Below are 14,895 nucleotides of genomic sequence, written 5' to 3'. Positions count from 1 at the left end.
CGCTCTCCCACACACACAAACACACTCACACACACACACACACACACGCACACCTCACCTTTCTCCTCCTCACCTCAGCCAAGGTTTGCAGCTTTTCTCCCCTCCTCTGTCACTCTGTCTCTCTCCTCTGCTTTCCGTCCTTGTTTGGCCCTCAGAATAACTTCTGGGCAGACGGATCCATGGCAGCAGAAGAGTTGACAAACAGTTCAAGTGTTGCTGAGTGAGGAGTTGTCTTCCTTTTGCTCTCACTTTGCTCCAATCTCATTATTTCTGTTCCTTGAAATAACTCACTCCTTTCTCCTCACTCCCCCCCTCCTCTGTCTGCCTCTCCTCTCCTCTCTTTGTCTCTCTCCTTCTGTTTGTCTCTGTTTCTCTCTCAGCTCTCTTGGTTTTTGAAACACTTCCCCAAAGAGGAAATATTTATGTATTTCTACATTTTTTCTTTCCTTCCAAACAAAAAACAAGGAAAAAAGAAAGGGGGTTGGAGTTGGGAGGAGCATGTCTCCCCCATGTGGAAGCATGTTGAACCAAAACAACTGCGATAGTTTAATGGTTAATAGAGAAAACCCTCCTGTGCGTTTTGTTTAAAGAAATATTACATGTATTGATGCAACTTTTTTCTTTTTTTTCTTTTCTTACAAATGAATGCAGGTTTATTACACACATTTTGTTTCTTTCCATAGCTGAAAAGGAAATGATACACTGAAAATTCAGCTGTCATTCTTCAGACACAGGACTGTTTTAGTAGCTGTTCGTGTTGTCAGGGTTTATTTCTATTCACATCTGTGCTGAAGAATTCCTCCTGCTGATATATATAGAAGTGTACCTTCTTGAATTTTTTGTTTTATCATCTCTAATTCAGATGGCTATACTTTGGAGTGTTGTTGATGCATAATTGATCCCAGCAATTTAATTTAATTTAATTTTTTCATATTACATTTAAGGTAATGTCCTCAAACAGATGGGCACTGACTTGCTTAGCAAAAGTTACCTAAATAGGAATAAATGCTGCACTTGTTTGGGACTACTTTCAGTCATAGATTAATATGTTGAGTATTTATGAGACTGTCCTCCCAAGAACAAAATAACATAGTAGATTATAATGTCAGTCGTCCAAAAACGACACATGGTACAGCTCTAGTGACAGATGCCACCTAGTGGCCGTATTAATTATGACCCAGAGCAGAGGCACAGTTGAGATGAGATTTCCTTATTCAGAGGTGGTGGATGTGGATTGGGTTGGCTGGATGGCTTAACCCAACTTTGGAGTTTGCCACAAGATACCACAGTTCAGGGACGCGCAGGTGGTTGAGTAGTTAGAGCGCATGCCATATACGCAGCTGACCCCGGTTCGAATCCTGATCGGAGGTCCTTTGCTGCATGTCAACCCCCCTCTCTCTCCCATGTTTCCTGTCTGTCTACTGCTTAATAAAGGTGTCTAAAAAAAAAGAGAGACCACAGTTCATCTCCCAAAGCCAGCTGCAAGTGGGAGTTTATAAAAACTATGTAACTATGTAAAGTCTCCTATCCATATGCTGTATTTCATTTACCTCAGCGGTCGGATGTCAGAGCTGGGAATAATGTCACACCCGCGTTTGAAGTATTCCAGTTCAAGAAGTCTGAAAACCAGTTCTTGCCACGTTAGCCACTGATAGCAATAAGAGTTGATAAAAACACATTTCGCTGTATTTAGTGCCTACAAACAGTCCACAGATGGAAGTTGGACAATGCTGAGTGTGTGTACGACTGATTTAATGAGACACACATAAGACAGAAGTGCTAATAAACAGGATATTACTACAGCTTTCACACTGTGGATACGTGGGGCAGCCATCTTGGATTTTGAGGTTGGGCATTGTGAGGTTCTTCCGACCTTCCGAGTCGGAAATCTGACTTCAGGGGGCATTCCAGTTGAAATTTCCAATTTCCGAGAAAAAAAATTAAACAACTTAACCCTGAGGTTATTATTGTTGCCATTACGACAAAGCTAGCCTAATTGTAACACACACCACATGTGTCCCTAACCCTAACCAAGTGGTTTTGGTGCCTGAAGTTAACCAGACCTTAACCACAGTGTTGTCACATTATAAAACATATTTTCTTTATTTTGAAAAATTCTATTTGTCATTCAGGGGTGCATGGTCAACAACATATTTGGTCGTTTTAATTTGGTAGATTTGTTGGTATTTATGAAAGCAAGATGGTGTATGTGGGATTGATTTAAAATAAACTACTGTGCTTGTGTTCATGGTAATGAAGCAACGTGTCACGCAGTGGAACGGTGTGAATCATGGATGTGTTTTTAATCTCTTTTTTTCACAACAATGGAGCTCCATGGCTCAGAGGAATAATCTATATCAGGCTTTGGCTACGTAAGACAATATTTGTTTGTGGGATAAAATCAGTGTTGGTTTTGATTTTCCTTTCATTGGATTTGTTGACAATACGAAAAATACAGAATATAACCACCAGAACCACCGGATCTCCCAGTGGGACGGGATGATGAAGTATCTGTATCGAATTAAGATACATGCAGTTCTTCACAAAAAGCAACAATGAAATATGTTTTGAGCTCCCCCGAAGTTTTTCTCTTGTTTTTGTCCATTCATTGATATACAGGTAGGAGACAGAGAAAGGGATCGTGCTGTTCTTTATAAAGAAGGAACAGGCTTTGTCAAATTCTTACATAGCTGCTGTGGAGGATAAAATGTGCTTCCACAGAAGGTCAGAAAATCCCAGCATCAGACTTAATTCTGTACCAGATTATATCCAAACTACAATAATACAAGAAGGGACATAAAAGAGGCCCAAACAATGCCCAACAGTTTAATAGCCTTTAGCAAATACTACCATAATTTCCATTTGGGGAGTATTTTCCCCATTTAAATATCATAATTCCTGCCTGTAATTTCTTTTAGCTTCATCTGTGTGTGTGTGGGTGTTGTTTTCCTCATGCGTCTGGGCTCCTTGCATGCTCATGAGATGCCATTATCAGGCCAAAACTCTGAATGAGTTTTGGCATTATGATAACAACACAGATGTGCTAGTCAAACTTTTGACACCAGTGGGAGTTTTTGATTGAAAATGTGTTCAAAGACAAGCTAAATATGTCAATTCAACAGTCCGGTTTGAGCTTGTGTCCACGTATGTGTTGTACATTCACTACTTCCAACAGCATTGCAAAATTTTCTGCTGACTCACAGTGTTGATGTTTTGAAACGCAGCTGTGAACTTTTCAGAAAGTTAGGGGAAATCCTTGAAATTTCATTAGTTGTTGATTTGGACCACCTGTGTCTTGTAAATATAAAAGGGTACGGCTTGTCTGTTCCAAATTAATTGACATGTATTGACCACTAGGGGCAGCAAACACATCTTGATTGAGCAGCTACTCTTTCAGCAATGCAACAGAAAGTCAATCATTTTGTGCCACTTTTTGCAAACTCTTCTATCCACTAACATAAAGCACCAGAAATGACTCAATCAATTTTAAAGCCCCAATAAAATGAAGAATGCATTTACACAGTTTGAATTATGTGTCCCTATGTTAACTGTTTGTTTATCTTTTGTTATATGCCAAATATAAGTGAAAAAACCAACAGTATTTTCACATCAAAATCCCTGTCTTTTCTCTTCCTGTAAAATGGTTTTAAATATTTGATGACTCATCCTGCACTCACTCAGTACTGGATGTACTCCAAAGCTGTGTCCAAATTCATCTCCTCATACTGCTGTCTAACTATATTGTCCACTGTTTTATTTGAGTTAGATTGTCAGTTTATGCTCCTACCCTCACCTGTGGTCACATTGGGTAGTGACTGAAAAGATGAGATCGCGGATACAAGCGACTGAGATTAGTTTCCTCTGGGGAATGTCTGGGTTTAACCTTAGAGACAGGGTTATGAACTCATATGCTGTTCCTTCCCATTGAAAGGATCCAGCTGAGGTGGTTTGGACACCTGGTCAGGAGTAAGAAATGTTTGCTCTAAAGGCCTCTGTAGCTTTTATAGGCTCTCCTAATGGCTTTAATTTTTTTGTCATCACATTGGTTCCAAAATTGACCTTTTAAATTGGTGTTTCCATCTATCTATCTATTATATGTAAACTTCATTAATCTTCACACAGAAGTGAAATTTCACTTTAAAAAAAAAAGAAGCTCTTGGGACGAAAAAAAACTCTGGAGATCCACTTAGAATTTCAAGGATGTTGCTCCAGATGGGATTTAAATCACGGGAGGACCAGCAAGCTTGCCAAAAAACTGTAATTGTGGCTGGAATAATTATAGGGTTGGGAGCGAAAAATTACACACATACGCCTTCCAAACGGGAAATCATTGACCAGTCCAGGTAGTGATAAAGTCACCATGCCTCCCTTAGGGGGACAAAATCCAGTCCAATTGGGGTTTAAGACATTTGATGTTGGTTTTCCTTTAATTTGTCACCCATTTTTGGATAGAAGAAGTATTAGCAAAACAATTGAAGGCAAGTGATGCACTGATCTAATTATAGCAATGTCATTGGGGTTTAATTGGGACAGGAAAAATGTGGTCAAATGTCACCGTAGAGACTACTAATTATCTAGGGGGTTGCACTGCCAAAAGGCCACATGATACATAAAACTAAAAGTACAAGGAGATTTCACAGTCACACCGAAACCATGATTGAAGAGTCAAGAAAGATAGATTAGGGGAAAAAAGGTGGGTAAGAAATCCCTCTAATCCACCACACCTGACAAATTATGTTTTTTTTGCTGTGATCCTGTGTACCTGACAGGCCGATTTCCATGGATAACATTTGCTGTGATTTTCAAATGATAACAATTGGGAATGGCCTGACTTGTGACTATTGGCCATCAGTGACCCTTGCTCCAGATTCTCCTCTTGCCATCACTTCTTTTTTTTTTTTTTTTTTTTTTTACCTGGCACAAAGAAGACACAGGGCTGTTTCCCATTATAGTGGGAGTCACACTTTTCTGTCTTGTTCCAATTGGAAACAGGTTATGGAGAACATTTAAATCTTACCAGAAATGCAGTTTAAACCTCTGAGGCTAAAATAAAAGACAGGTTTAGTTACACTATATTTAATGATGAGGTTAGTGCATTTATCTTGAGTATGGACCCAAAACAATGAACATGTTTTATCGTCATTTAAGTTAGCACTAGAAGTTCTTTTCAAAAATGTGTCTCAAGAGGCTTACTGCCACCATGTGAAATCATAAAGGGCGGATGTGAAGTCAGCGAAACTTAAGATTACCATTACTGGAAATTGACAAGCCATTACATGTACTGGTTTCCTTGTGAATGTTTGAGCTGGAGACATGGTGTACTTGTCCAGTCCAAAATGCATCAAATTCAAAAGCTTTGTCGTAAATTATCCCTTTTTTTTTTTTTTTTAGTTGTTTTCAACGTTTTCTGACTTAAAATGCAGCAAAACAGTGAAGCTTTCAACGTTTAAATCTCTAAAGCAGCAATGACTCAGTTACAAAATAAACTGACAATGAACATAACTATGTGTCATTAACTTTATCTGTGTTACCATCTGTCTCTCCAACAATAAAGATACCATACTTTTGAGACAATCCACACTTAATGACTTAAGTAGACATTACTCCATTCATTCCAGACTGATGGGTTATAAGAGCTCAACTATTGACTGTGATAACAAAGGAGTACTTCAACTGTAACATCATTTCTGTGACATACGTCTGAGAAACGGCGGATAAATATAGCATGTAATTTTGTGACAATGTAGGAATTTATAGGGTTGCATCTGGGATTTATATAGTGTCTCAGTGTATTCTGGTTCACTCAGATTATTGCCACTTTATTGCCAGAAAACAATCAATATTGGATGAGTCTTAAAATCACAAATTATGTCCAGTGCTAAAGTTTTCCACATGTATTTTGTCTACAATGTCAGTTTATGGCTAATGATGTACGGTTAAGATTGGGGGAAGATGGTGGTTATGGCAAATGAACAAGAGTTTAACCTTTAACCCTCTTATTTCCTCAAAACTCTACTCCACAAAAGAGAAAGGGTTTACAGACAGGAGACAAGAGTCAATGGGACAATGAATGTGTATTTATTGCCCTGTTAGCGACTGAGCTAACATGCTTCCCTAGAATAATGTACAATCCTGAAAACAAAATACCTGTGGGAGTAAACAGCTCTGTACAGAGAAAATGGAAGGAAGCTCGGGAAAGCTATTCTCACCCACCAGTGTTAATGTTTGTTTGTTTCTTGCTAGCATGTCACTGGTTGGCTTATCCAATACAGTCAGACTACAGTCAGCTTATTTTGTGAGGATATATTGATTCAAATTTTGTTCAGATCTGATATTAAACAGCATAAGATTTTATTTTGCATGATTTTGTAGATTCTAATGTTTTATTTGCCACTACTACTTTACACCATGGGTAATAATAGGTTACTAATACTAATATAATATGCCAATAGAGCTAGGTGTATAGAGGATATGCATATTTTCCTGGCATTTTTGTTCCATCATCATAGTTTTTGCATATATATATATATATATAGTCAGTCTGGAACTGGCTGGTTTAAGACACAAATAAGGAGTTATAGCAGATCCAGGATTAAACATGAATGACATCTCAGATAAATCAAAGACAGACCAATCAAATTTTGCGATATTCTACAAATGCATGCAAAAACATGAGCGAAAAAGGGTTTTTAAATGCATTTTGTCTATAAACAAACTTGTTAGGTGGAGTGGAGCAGGTGGACCCAAATGCAAGAAACTGCGGACTGGCTGAGGCTGGAGAATAACTTCTTTATTTAAGGCTTATATGGACAAAACACAACTGGAAGATCAGCGCAAAACAGGATGCAGAACAAAGGATCCAACAACACCAAACTGGAAACCAAGACTTAAATACAAACTAAACTGACAGGAGAATTAGGTGCAGGTGGAACAGGAGAACAGGAAAGTAGCTGATAGGTTGAGGAAGAAACAGGGAGCAGGGCAGGGCTAACGAGACTAATGCAGGGCAGGTGTGGAGGGAAGCTGAAGGGAAAAACAGGCTGGAGGAAAAGCACAGAGTGAAAACTGAGAAACAAAATCCTCTCTTCAATATGCCACACAAACATCCTTAACTTTCAAATACTCAAATGAAAGCCAACATAAGGAAGAACAAAAATCAGACAGACTGATGCATTTGAATCTATCCACATCTACCCATGAATATCGATAGAGAACAGATCAAAAAACACATTTATGGCAATGTAAGAACACAACATTGGATTAAAGAGTTAATCTTAATATTCAAAGTATCTGTCCTCCCACTCCTACAGTCCAGATTTAATATCACAGTATTAAAAAAAAAGATCAAGGTCTTCTTGTGGACTGGTGGATGTCAGCTAAGGTGCATAAAGCCAGACTGGAAGACAACCATAACGCTACTTAAAAGTGAAATATAAGAACAGTCACAGATTTCTTAACGTGCGCATATTCAGTGTGTCGGAGCGTTTGCATTTACTGGCATGATTTCACACTTCATTACACTTAAATGAGCTCTGTCTGTGGTGAGGAATGTCTGCCCACCAACACACTAAAAATGGCTCTAAGGTATTGGTAGCACCTCGTTTTTCTAAAAATGTGACTTTAATTTAGGAAAGAAACGTTAGAACACTGTGTGCTCACACTCTTGACATTCGCATTGCCAGGTGCATTTCAGAGCTGCAGCCACACACCAGCAAAATGACAACACTGAGCAACTCCTAAATTTAAATTTGTATCCCTACTTGCAGCAACGTAATTAAAACACCTACATGAGACTATAGATATATTGTATGAAGATTGTTTTAAGTCGAAGGCAAAGGTTGTTGGTTGGTTGCAGTCCAGTCCAAGCAGGTTGCTCCAGGTCTGAAAAGAAAAAGGCAGTGTGCAAGTGCCCGAAACCTGCATTCTTTCTAATGGCCAGCAGGGGGTGACTGAATTGGTTGCATAAAGAAATCTGATTGTATTGAAGTCTATGATAAATTACTGTATTTCTCAATTGATTTATTACCTCAGTAAGCAGCTACCATGGCACCAACATTCTCCAGATTCACAGTGAAAGTTATGTCGCCTAAACTGTCGCCTAAAAAAGTCTTGTTCAGCATTTGGTTGGACTAAAAGAAACCAAGGAGTTGGCTCAGTTTTCTTGTAAGTACATTTTGTTTTTACCAGTTTTAGGCCTGTTTTTTGCTAGGACAGTAATTAGCATTATCACAGTTAAATATAAATGCACTGTGCTAAGCTAGCTAGCTGCACCCTCTCATCCAAATATGGTCGCTTCTGCTTCTAAAAATCCAAGACGGTGACAGTCAGATCCAAGATGGGGATAATCAAATAGCTAAACTCGAGGCTTCAAACATCATCATCATCATCATGGTGACTACATCCATATTTTTTTTTACAGTCTATGGTCCTGACTAAAATATCCTGAATACTTTTTGATGGATTTCCATAAAGTTGGGAACAGATATTCATGGTGTGGATTGAATGAATTGTAATGATGATGATCTCCAGACTTTTCCCCATCTTCTGGGCAAACATTTCTATTTATCCAATATTTTTGGACTAAGTATACTAAACACTTGCAAAATGAATTACATTCCCATTGGCTTCAGCTGTACCTGATGATCATGGTAAAGATTACACCTGTTTCGCATCAGCATATAAGCCGCTAGCATGACTGTAGACTCTTAGGTTATACATCATCTATTATTAATAAGACTCTTGTTTTGTTTATGATATCAGCATTAATAAGTGAATGCAGCTGAGTATTTTTGAATCCCCCCATAATCTGTAAAGCTCATTAATATACCTCTGTCACCACCAAACTTTCAGCGTGCATTAACAGCGTACCCTCCTCTTCAGAAAAGCATACTGGCACATAACACAAGAACAAATAGCCCTATTAACATAACACTACCTGCCTGTAATCCCTTCACCCTCCCCTGTCTATAATTATTCATTAGCCTAAGAACCTGGTGTCTTCTGTATCAAGAAAACAACACCCTAGCAGCGTAATACTGAACCTACATTTTTAACCCTACATTCACCTCATTGTTCTCCAACTCCCTGAATACACATTGTCTCACTGGGATTCATTGCCAATCATCTATCCATTCCAGCACTGAACATGTTTTTTTGGTGATGGGAAGGCAGACTCTTCGTGCCCTCCACCATTCATAGCACCCTGTGGGGGGTCAAGGTCCATTACAATGGACAAACATCACCCTGCCCATAGTTTTTGTTGGTTCCTAATTGCAAGACCCACAGTTATGTTGATTGTGACAGCGACCACATTCATCACAACATCATTAGCAGAGTCATTAACACTGGGAGAGCATGTGTAGGACTGTGTGGAGACAGTTATCTGCCATTGCCATTGGGTAAATGAAAGGGGTTTGGGGGGGGGGGGGTGTCTTGTCTTGCTGTAAGTACAGATGTTGAACAAGAAAACATGTTTGGAGAAATGTGAAAAGAAAAGAGAGTTGTAGGTTGCAAAATTCACTGCTGGGAATCCAAAACGACCTCATTAGGGAGTGAAGAGAAGTCATAAATTATGTATCATCATCACAAATTTTGTCTAAATGTTTCTCCAAACTTTCCACTATTATGAATCTTACTTATAAATCTGTATGACTCAAACAAGCTATTTCTGTATTTTACTATGGTTCCATTCTGTCACTTATAACAGTAAATCTCTACTGTAAGAAATGTGTATGATGCATCCAAATACACATATATCAGAACAGTAAAACTGCTCAGCTGGCTGCATAATCACGACACAATACTTATTTACATATTGCTAATTGATCCAGTTGCTTCTATTGTGTCTTCTAATTGACCGCCAATTACGTCATTAGTCTGTGTTAGCCTGTTTTGATAAGGACTTAAGTACCTGGAGTTGAGATAGCTGCAATATCTACGCAACCAATCTGTACTGTCTGCCACCGAGAAGATGTAAATGACTAACAATTATCCAGGAATCTCGGTCTGAGTGAAAATACTGAATGTTAATGAAACAGTGAATGTTAATGTTGGGGAAAGCTGCTCAGACAGTTTGGGTTTAAATTAACACAGAAATTATGGTTAAACAAAGTAAAGTACAGACTTTGTTGGCGGGATTATCTCTCACTCCTCCAGTGTGAACATCCTAATTTAAAGTAGACTGGATGGTTAAGACACTATTTGAAAAAGATGTAGTGTAGGTTTTACAAAGCCGAATATCCAACCATAACTTTGCCATGTCAAACTCCTAAAATAATGACACTGACACTTACATTTGCTTCCTGATTGGGTCTTATCAGTTACGACGGGTCCTTCCCCGGTTCGTCATGCGCTATCACGTGACACTTTACCAGAAGAAAACAAACAACGATGAATACCAGCGATTAATTTAGCATTGTAACCTTTTTTGTCTATGTTATGCAGTTAAATTCAGCATTTTATGATGCTACTATTGCCTACATATGCAGTGATTTACAACACTACCAGTCCTATATGGAGTGGTACTTCTTTCAGGCATGTTAGTATGGATGGAGATTATTTCTGAAATGATGTTAAAACAGTTGTGTGTATGGAGATTTCTTTGCCTTTTTTTGTTTACTGTGGACATATTCTTACTCTCTTATGATATCCAAGAATTTTAAGCCAGGACTTGGTTGCTGTGGGAGAGAACTAGATAAATATGATCACAGAGCATTTTTAAATTGATTGGATTGGATCTATGCCTGACAACAATAAAAAACAAATCAGAATTTACTGCTGTTTTTAGCTTTGGCCCATCCTGTAGATTTATGTCAGACAACCTCCATCTGTAGTTTATGTTTTTCTGTGGATATGCTGTATATGAAACTGTATCTGCATGAATTAGTACCAAAAATAAATATCACAGGCTCCATTGGAGCTCGGGCAAAAGCTGAAATCTAAACACTGCTGTGAGTCCTGCTGTTTTGCCAGAAAGGATTTTCTTAGGTTGTATGGCAAAGTATTGCTGCCACCATGACAGAAAAATGAGCTCTGTTGTTGTTTCGTGTTGTAACATGATCTTTTTCACATTATAACATTATAGTTTAATTTTATAATGAAACTATACCCTTCTCGTTGTCAGGAAATTATTCAGTTTTAACAAGAAACTTCTCTTGTAATAATAACATACCACTTTATCTTGTTATATCACAAAACTATTTCATTATGGTAAGATACAACAAAAAACTGAACAATTGTCTTTTGTGATAGTAGCAGCAGTACGATACCAGAGGTTAGCCATAGCCAAAACAGGCCTTTGAGCAATGCTATCTCTTTGACTAGTGACTGTATTTATCGCCCTAAAAAGTTCTGATAGTTATATGTAATTGGCCCTAGTTTAAGATCTACTGTTGGAGAAAAGTCTCCTACAATAGATCAACTGATATTAATAGTCAAAAATCGCTTTACTTTAAAGAATCATCGCATTTCAAGATACAGAATCTGAAGTGTGAAATTTAATAACCCTTATAATCTTCTGTTTTTTATTATAGTGGATTATAGCTGGTGTGATTTGTGGTTTTATTCCTATTTTAGCAAGTAAAACGACACCACCAGAAATGCCTGGAAAAAAAATGTGCAAAAATGAATGTTTGCTTCCCAAGAGCAACTTGTCTCCCCTCCAATCACTCCCCTTCTCACCCTGAGAACTAATCGCTGATGGTAATTACATTTAATGAGATCATGGGGTCGTCTGCAGGGTGCCCTTCTGCAAATTGCTCTCAGCATGGGGTCTGAAGTGGGATAGGGTAGGGGGGGAGGCGGTCGAGGTCGGGGCCAGGAGTGTTTTGAGGGGCCAGGTCCCACTGTGGCTTTACCTGTCACTCAGTGAGCAGTGAAACATGACATGTATTTGTCTGCTTTTGTCCTGCTCGTTTGTTTGTCTGGCAGAGATAACCAAACAGAGGTGGTGCTTGTCTTGGCTCTATTGTGTGAAGCTGTTGTCAGCCCATCACGTCCATCCATCCCCTCCCCTCCCCTCTTTCCCTTTCTCCCTGCTCCACGACTGGTCATTTTGCCACTATTTTCTGGCTGCAGGGGGCAACCTGGGCAATTTAGTTAATCCATTAACAACTAATTGTCTCCTCCTACCCTGTTGTTTGGACAAACAGCCTGGTGGAGGGGGGGAGTCAAGCCCTGTTGACCTATAAAAGTGACACTGGAAGAGAAGCCAAACAATATCACTCACTGCATGGATCCCTGTAGTCCTGACTTTCTACATATTAACCGGGACTTTCTAACTTTGGATTTTCCATCTTGATCGACCACAAAAAACCCACAAATTGTTGTTTAGGTGTGGAGTCATTAACAGTTGACTCATCTTTCCTTTCTGTGTGAGTCACCTCGACTCATTTTTATTACTTTATTTACTTGTGGTGGGGAGATGTTGGGGAATCTGTGGATAGTCTGCCTCTGTATCTGCTTCTCCTGGACCGATGCTCATATATGGGCCTGGATGCTCAACATGCCTCACAGTCCTCCCAAAGAAGGAGCAAAGGCACTGAGAGAAAGTGTTCCTGTCGCCAAAGCAGCCACGGTAAGATACTGGATACTGCACAAAAATAATCCTTCTCTTGAATACGTTAAAACCTTTATCTAATCCTCAAAAACAGACAGAGAAATAGACTTTAATGTGTACTAAATGCTATTTTTGTGAAGTAAATATACCTGTCTGTCCTAAAACAACAGACAGATGCCCAAATGTCCATACTGTTCATACTGTTCATTATAAGATCCCTTCATTATGCACTTTCAATGTAAGTGATGGGGGACTAAATCCGCAGCCCTTCCTCTGTGCAAAACTGTATTTTAAAGGTTATTTGAAGCTAATATGAAGCTTCTGCTGCCCAAATTATCAAATTGAGTCAATATCTTTCAAAGTTAGTCTTTTTAGTTTCCAAATTCCCTGTTTTTGTTACTTTCCTTCCACTGTAGATGAAAGTAAAACACGGTTCATCACAAAATGTGCCTAAAAAAGTTGTTACTTAGCCTAAATCAATGTTACTTCTTTCTACTAATACTTAAAATGTGACTTCGATATTTTTGCCCAAGCACAAGAAACTGCAGTTACAACTTTAATTGTGGCCATTATTTAAACAAAGTCTTTCTAAAGTTTTAATGTATCCCACTCTTCTCTTCAGGCTGTGTGCGACCATGACAGGGCCTGTGGGCGAGGTTTCTCCTGCGATCGCCACTTTGGTCTTTGCGTGCCCCTACGAGGGGAGGGCCACTACTGCCGGAGAGACGCCCAGTGTGTCCGCGGACTCAGCTGCATGTTTGGGAAATGCCACCGCAGCATCCCCAATGGGCAAGAAGGTAAGAGGAGTGTCTCTGCAGGGATGAGGCTGGAGTAAAAGGCACATTTTTAGACTATTACGACAAATAGTTTGAAGATTAAAGTGAATTCAGACATTTTCTTCTAAACACATTAAATAATTATAAACCCGCCCCTGCTGCTGTAGAGGTATAAATAGATTTAGTGCACACTACTACTACAGTCTACAGTTAGCCAGTTAGCTGAGTTAACCACCGAGCTAGCCGCCGAGTTAGCCACCGAGCTAGCAGCTGAGTTAGCCGCTGAGCTAGCAGCCGAGCTAGCAGCTGAGTTAGCAGCAGAAAGCTCTCAGACGTAGTGTCCATGTTTCTGGTAGAGGTGGTGACTTTGACTGACAGGTGACACTTGGTAGGGGGCGGGGTTTCAGCATACTCGGAAGCCACACCCACAGCGTTTGATAGCAGAGAAAGAGGCTGATTTTTTTAATCATTCAAATTTGTCAAGGTGGTTAACAACACACTTTTCTGTGGTATGTCAAACTCAGAACACATATTTATTCTTACTTTACACAGACTTTAAAGACGATCTGACATGTTTTTATTCATGATATCCAGGTGCCAGGTGTAAAGTCGACAGGGATTGTGGGGCATCTATGTGCTGCGCCCGACATCACGGCGAGCAGGTGTGCAAGAGACGGCTGATCCGTGGCGAGAGCTGCTACGTGCCTGACGGCGGCCTGGCGTTCAGCATAAACCAGATTTGCCCGTGTGATGAAGGGCTGCTGTGTCGTGAAAACAGCGCACCACACAGGAGAGAGTAAGTACAGCAAATGAACAGAGATAATTTTATGAAATTTGCACATACTGTCCTTTGGAAGGGTATCAGCTGAAATGATTCACTCAAAAAAGGATTATCAACCAGGCACAGTGCCCACATTTTCATTATTTAAAGGATTGCAAATTGGTTAGGGATTTTTTAAAATGTCTAAATGTTGTTTTAAGACTTTGTTTTAGTTGATATTGTGCTAATAAAGTTTATAGAGATGAAGAGTGGATAGATGGGTGAGGTCCAATGATTACAGTTATTTTTAGTCTGTAGTCTCTTTTTTTATTCTAAACCTTTTTCCTCCTTGTCAAAGAGACTCAAACTAACTGACACAAATTATAATAAAAGAGGGGTATAATATTGGCCCAGTAACAAGCTTTTGCCCTGAGGCTCCCTAATAGGTTATTCTGAACATGCCACCAGCCTTGATATAATGAAAGATGTAAAACTTGCCTTCATGCTTATTAAAAAAAAGGTCGCTGATATTTTTACATACATTTCAGTTAGGCAAGCTTTAAAACCTTTGTTTTTATCCAGAATGGCAAAAGAGTACGACTTGTAACCCACTGAAAACTTTTAGGATGTTTTGTTATATGATATATTATATATTATAAGTTTTCATAATCAATCACATGTTTTAACCTCACTTTGTTTTGTCTTTCAGGAGGGATTTTATTTACCAACCAGACCGTACAAGTTGGACCTGCCAAGTGCCCAAACATTGATGCAAGTCTCAATATTAAAGCTATTTATTATGT

The 14,895-nt window shown here is 39.1% G+C and overlaps 1 protein-coding gene across 1 annotated transcript; it reads left to right on the top strand.

Moving 5' to 3' along the window:
* The first annotated feature begins 12,421 nt into the window (after positions 1-12,421).
* LOC128381913 (dickkopf-related protein 3-like) lies at positions 12,422-14,132 on the top strand. Its single transcript, XM_053341951.1, has 3 exons — positions 12,422-12,574; positions 13,179-13,353; positions 13,927-14,132. Exons 1-3 carry the CDS (start codon positions 12,422-12,424, stop codon positions 14,130-14,132), a joined length of 534 nt encoding a protein of 177 aa, XP_053197926.1.
* Positions 14,133-14,895: the final 763 nt, after the last annotated feature.

This window comes from Scomber japonicus, chromosome 20 (assembly GCF_027409825.1).
Source record: "Scomber japonicus isolate fScoJap1 chromosome 20, fScoJap1.pri, whole genome shotgun sequence".
Taxonomy (NCBI): domain Eukaryota; kingdom Metazoa; phylum Chordata; class Actinopteri; order Scombriformes; family Scombridae; genus Scomber; species Scomber japonicus.
This window is presented reverse-complemented; position numbering and strand designations above follow the sequence as displayed.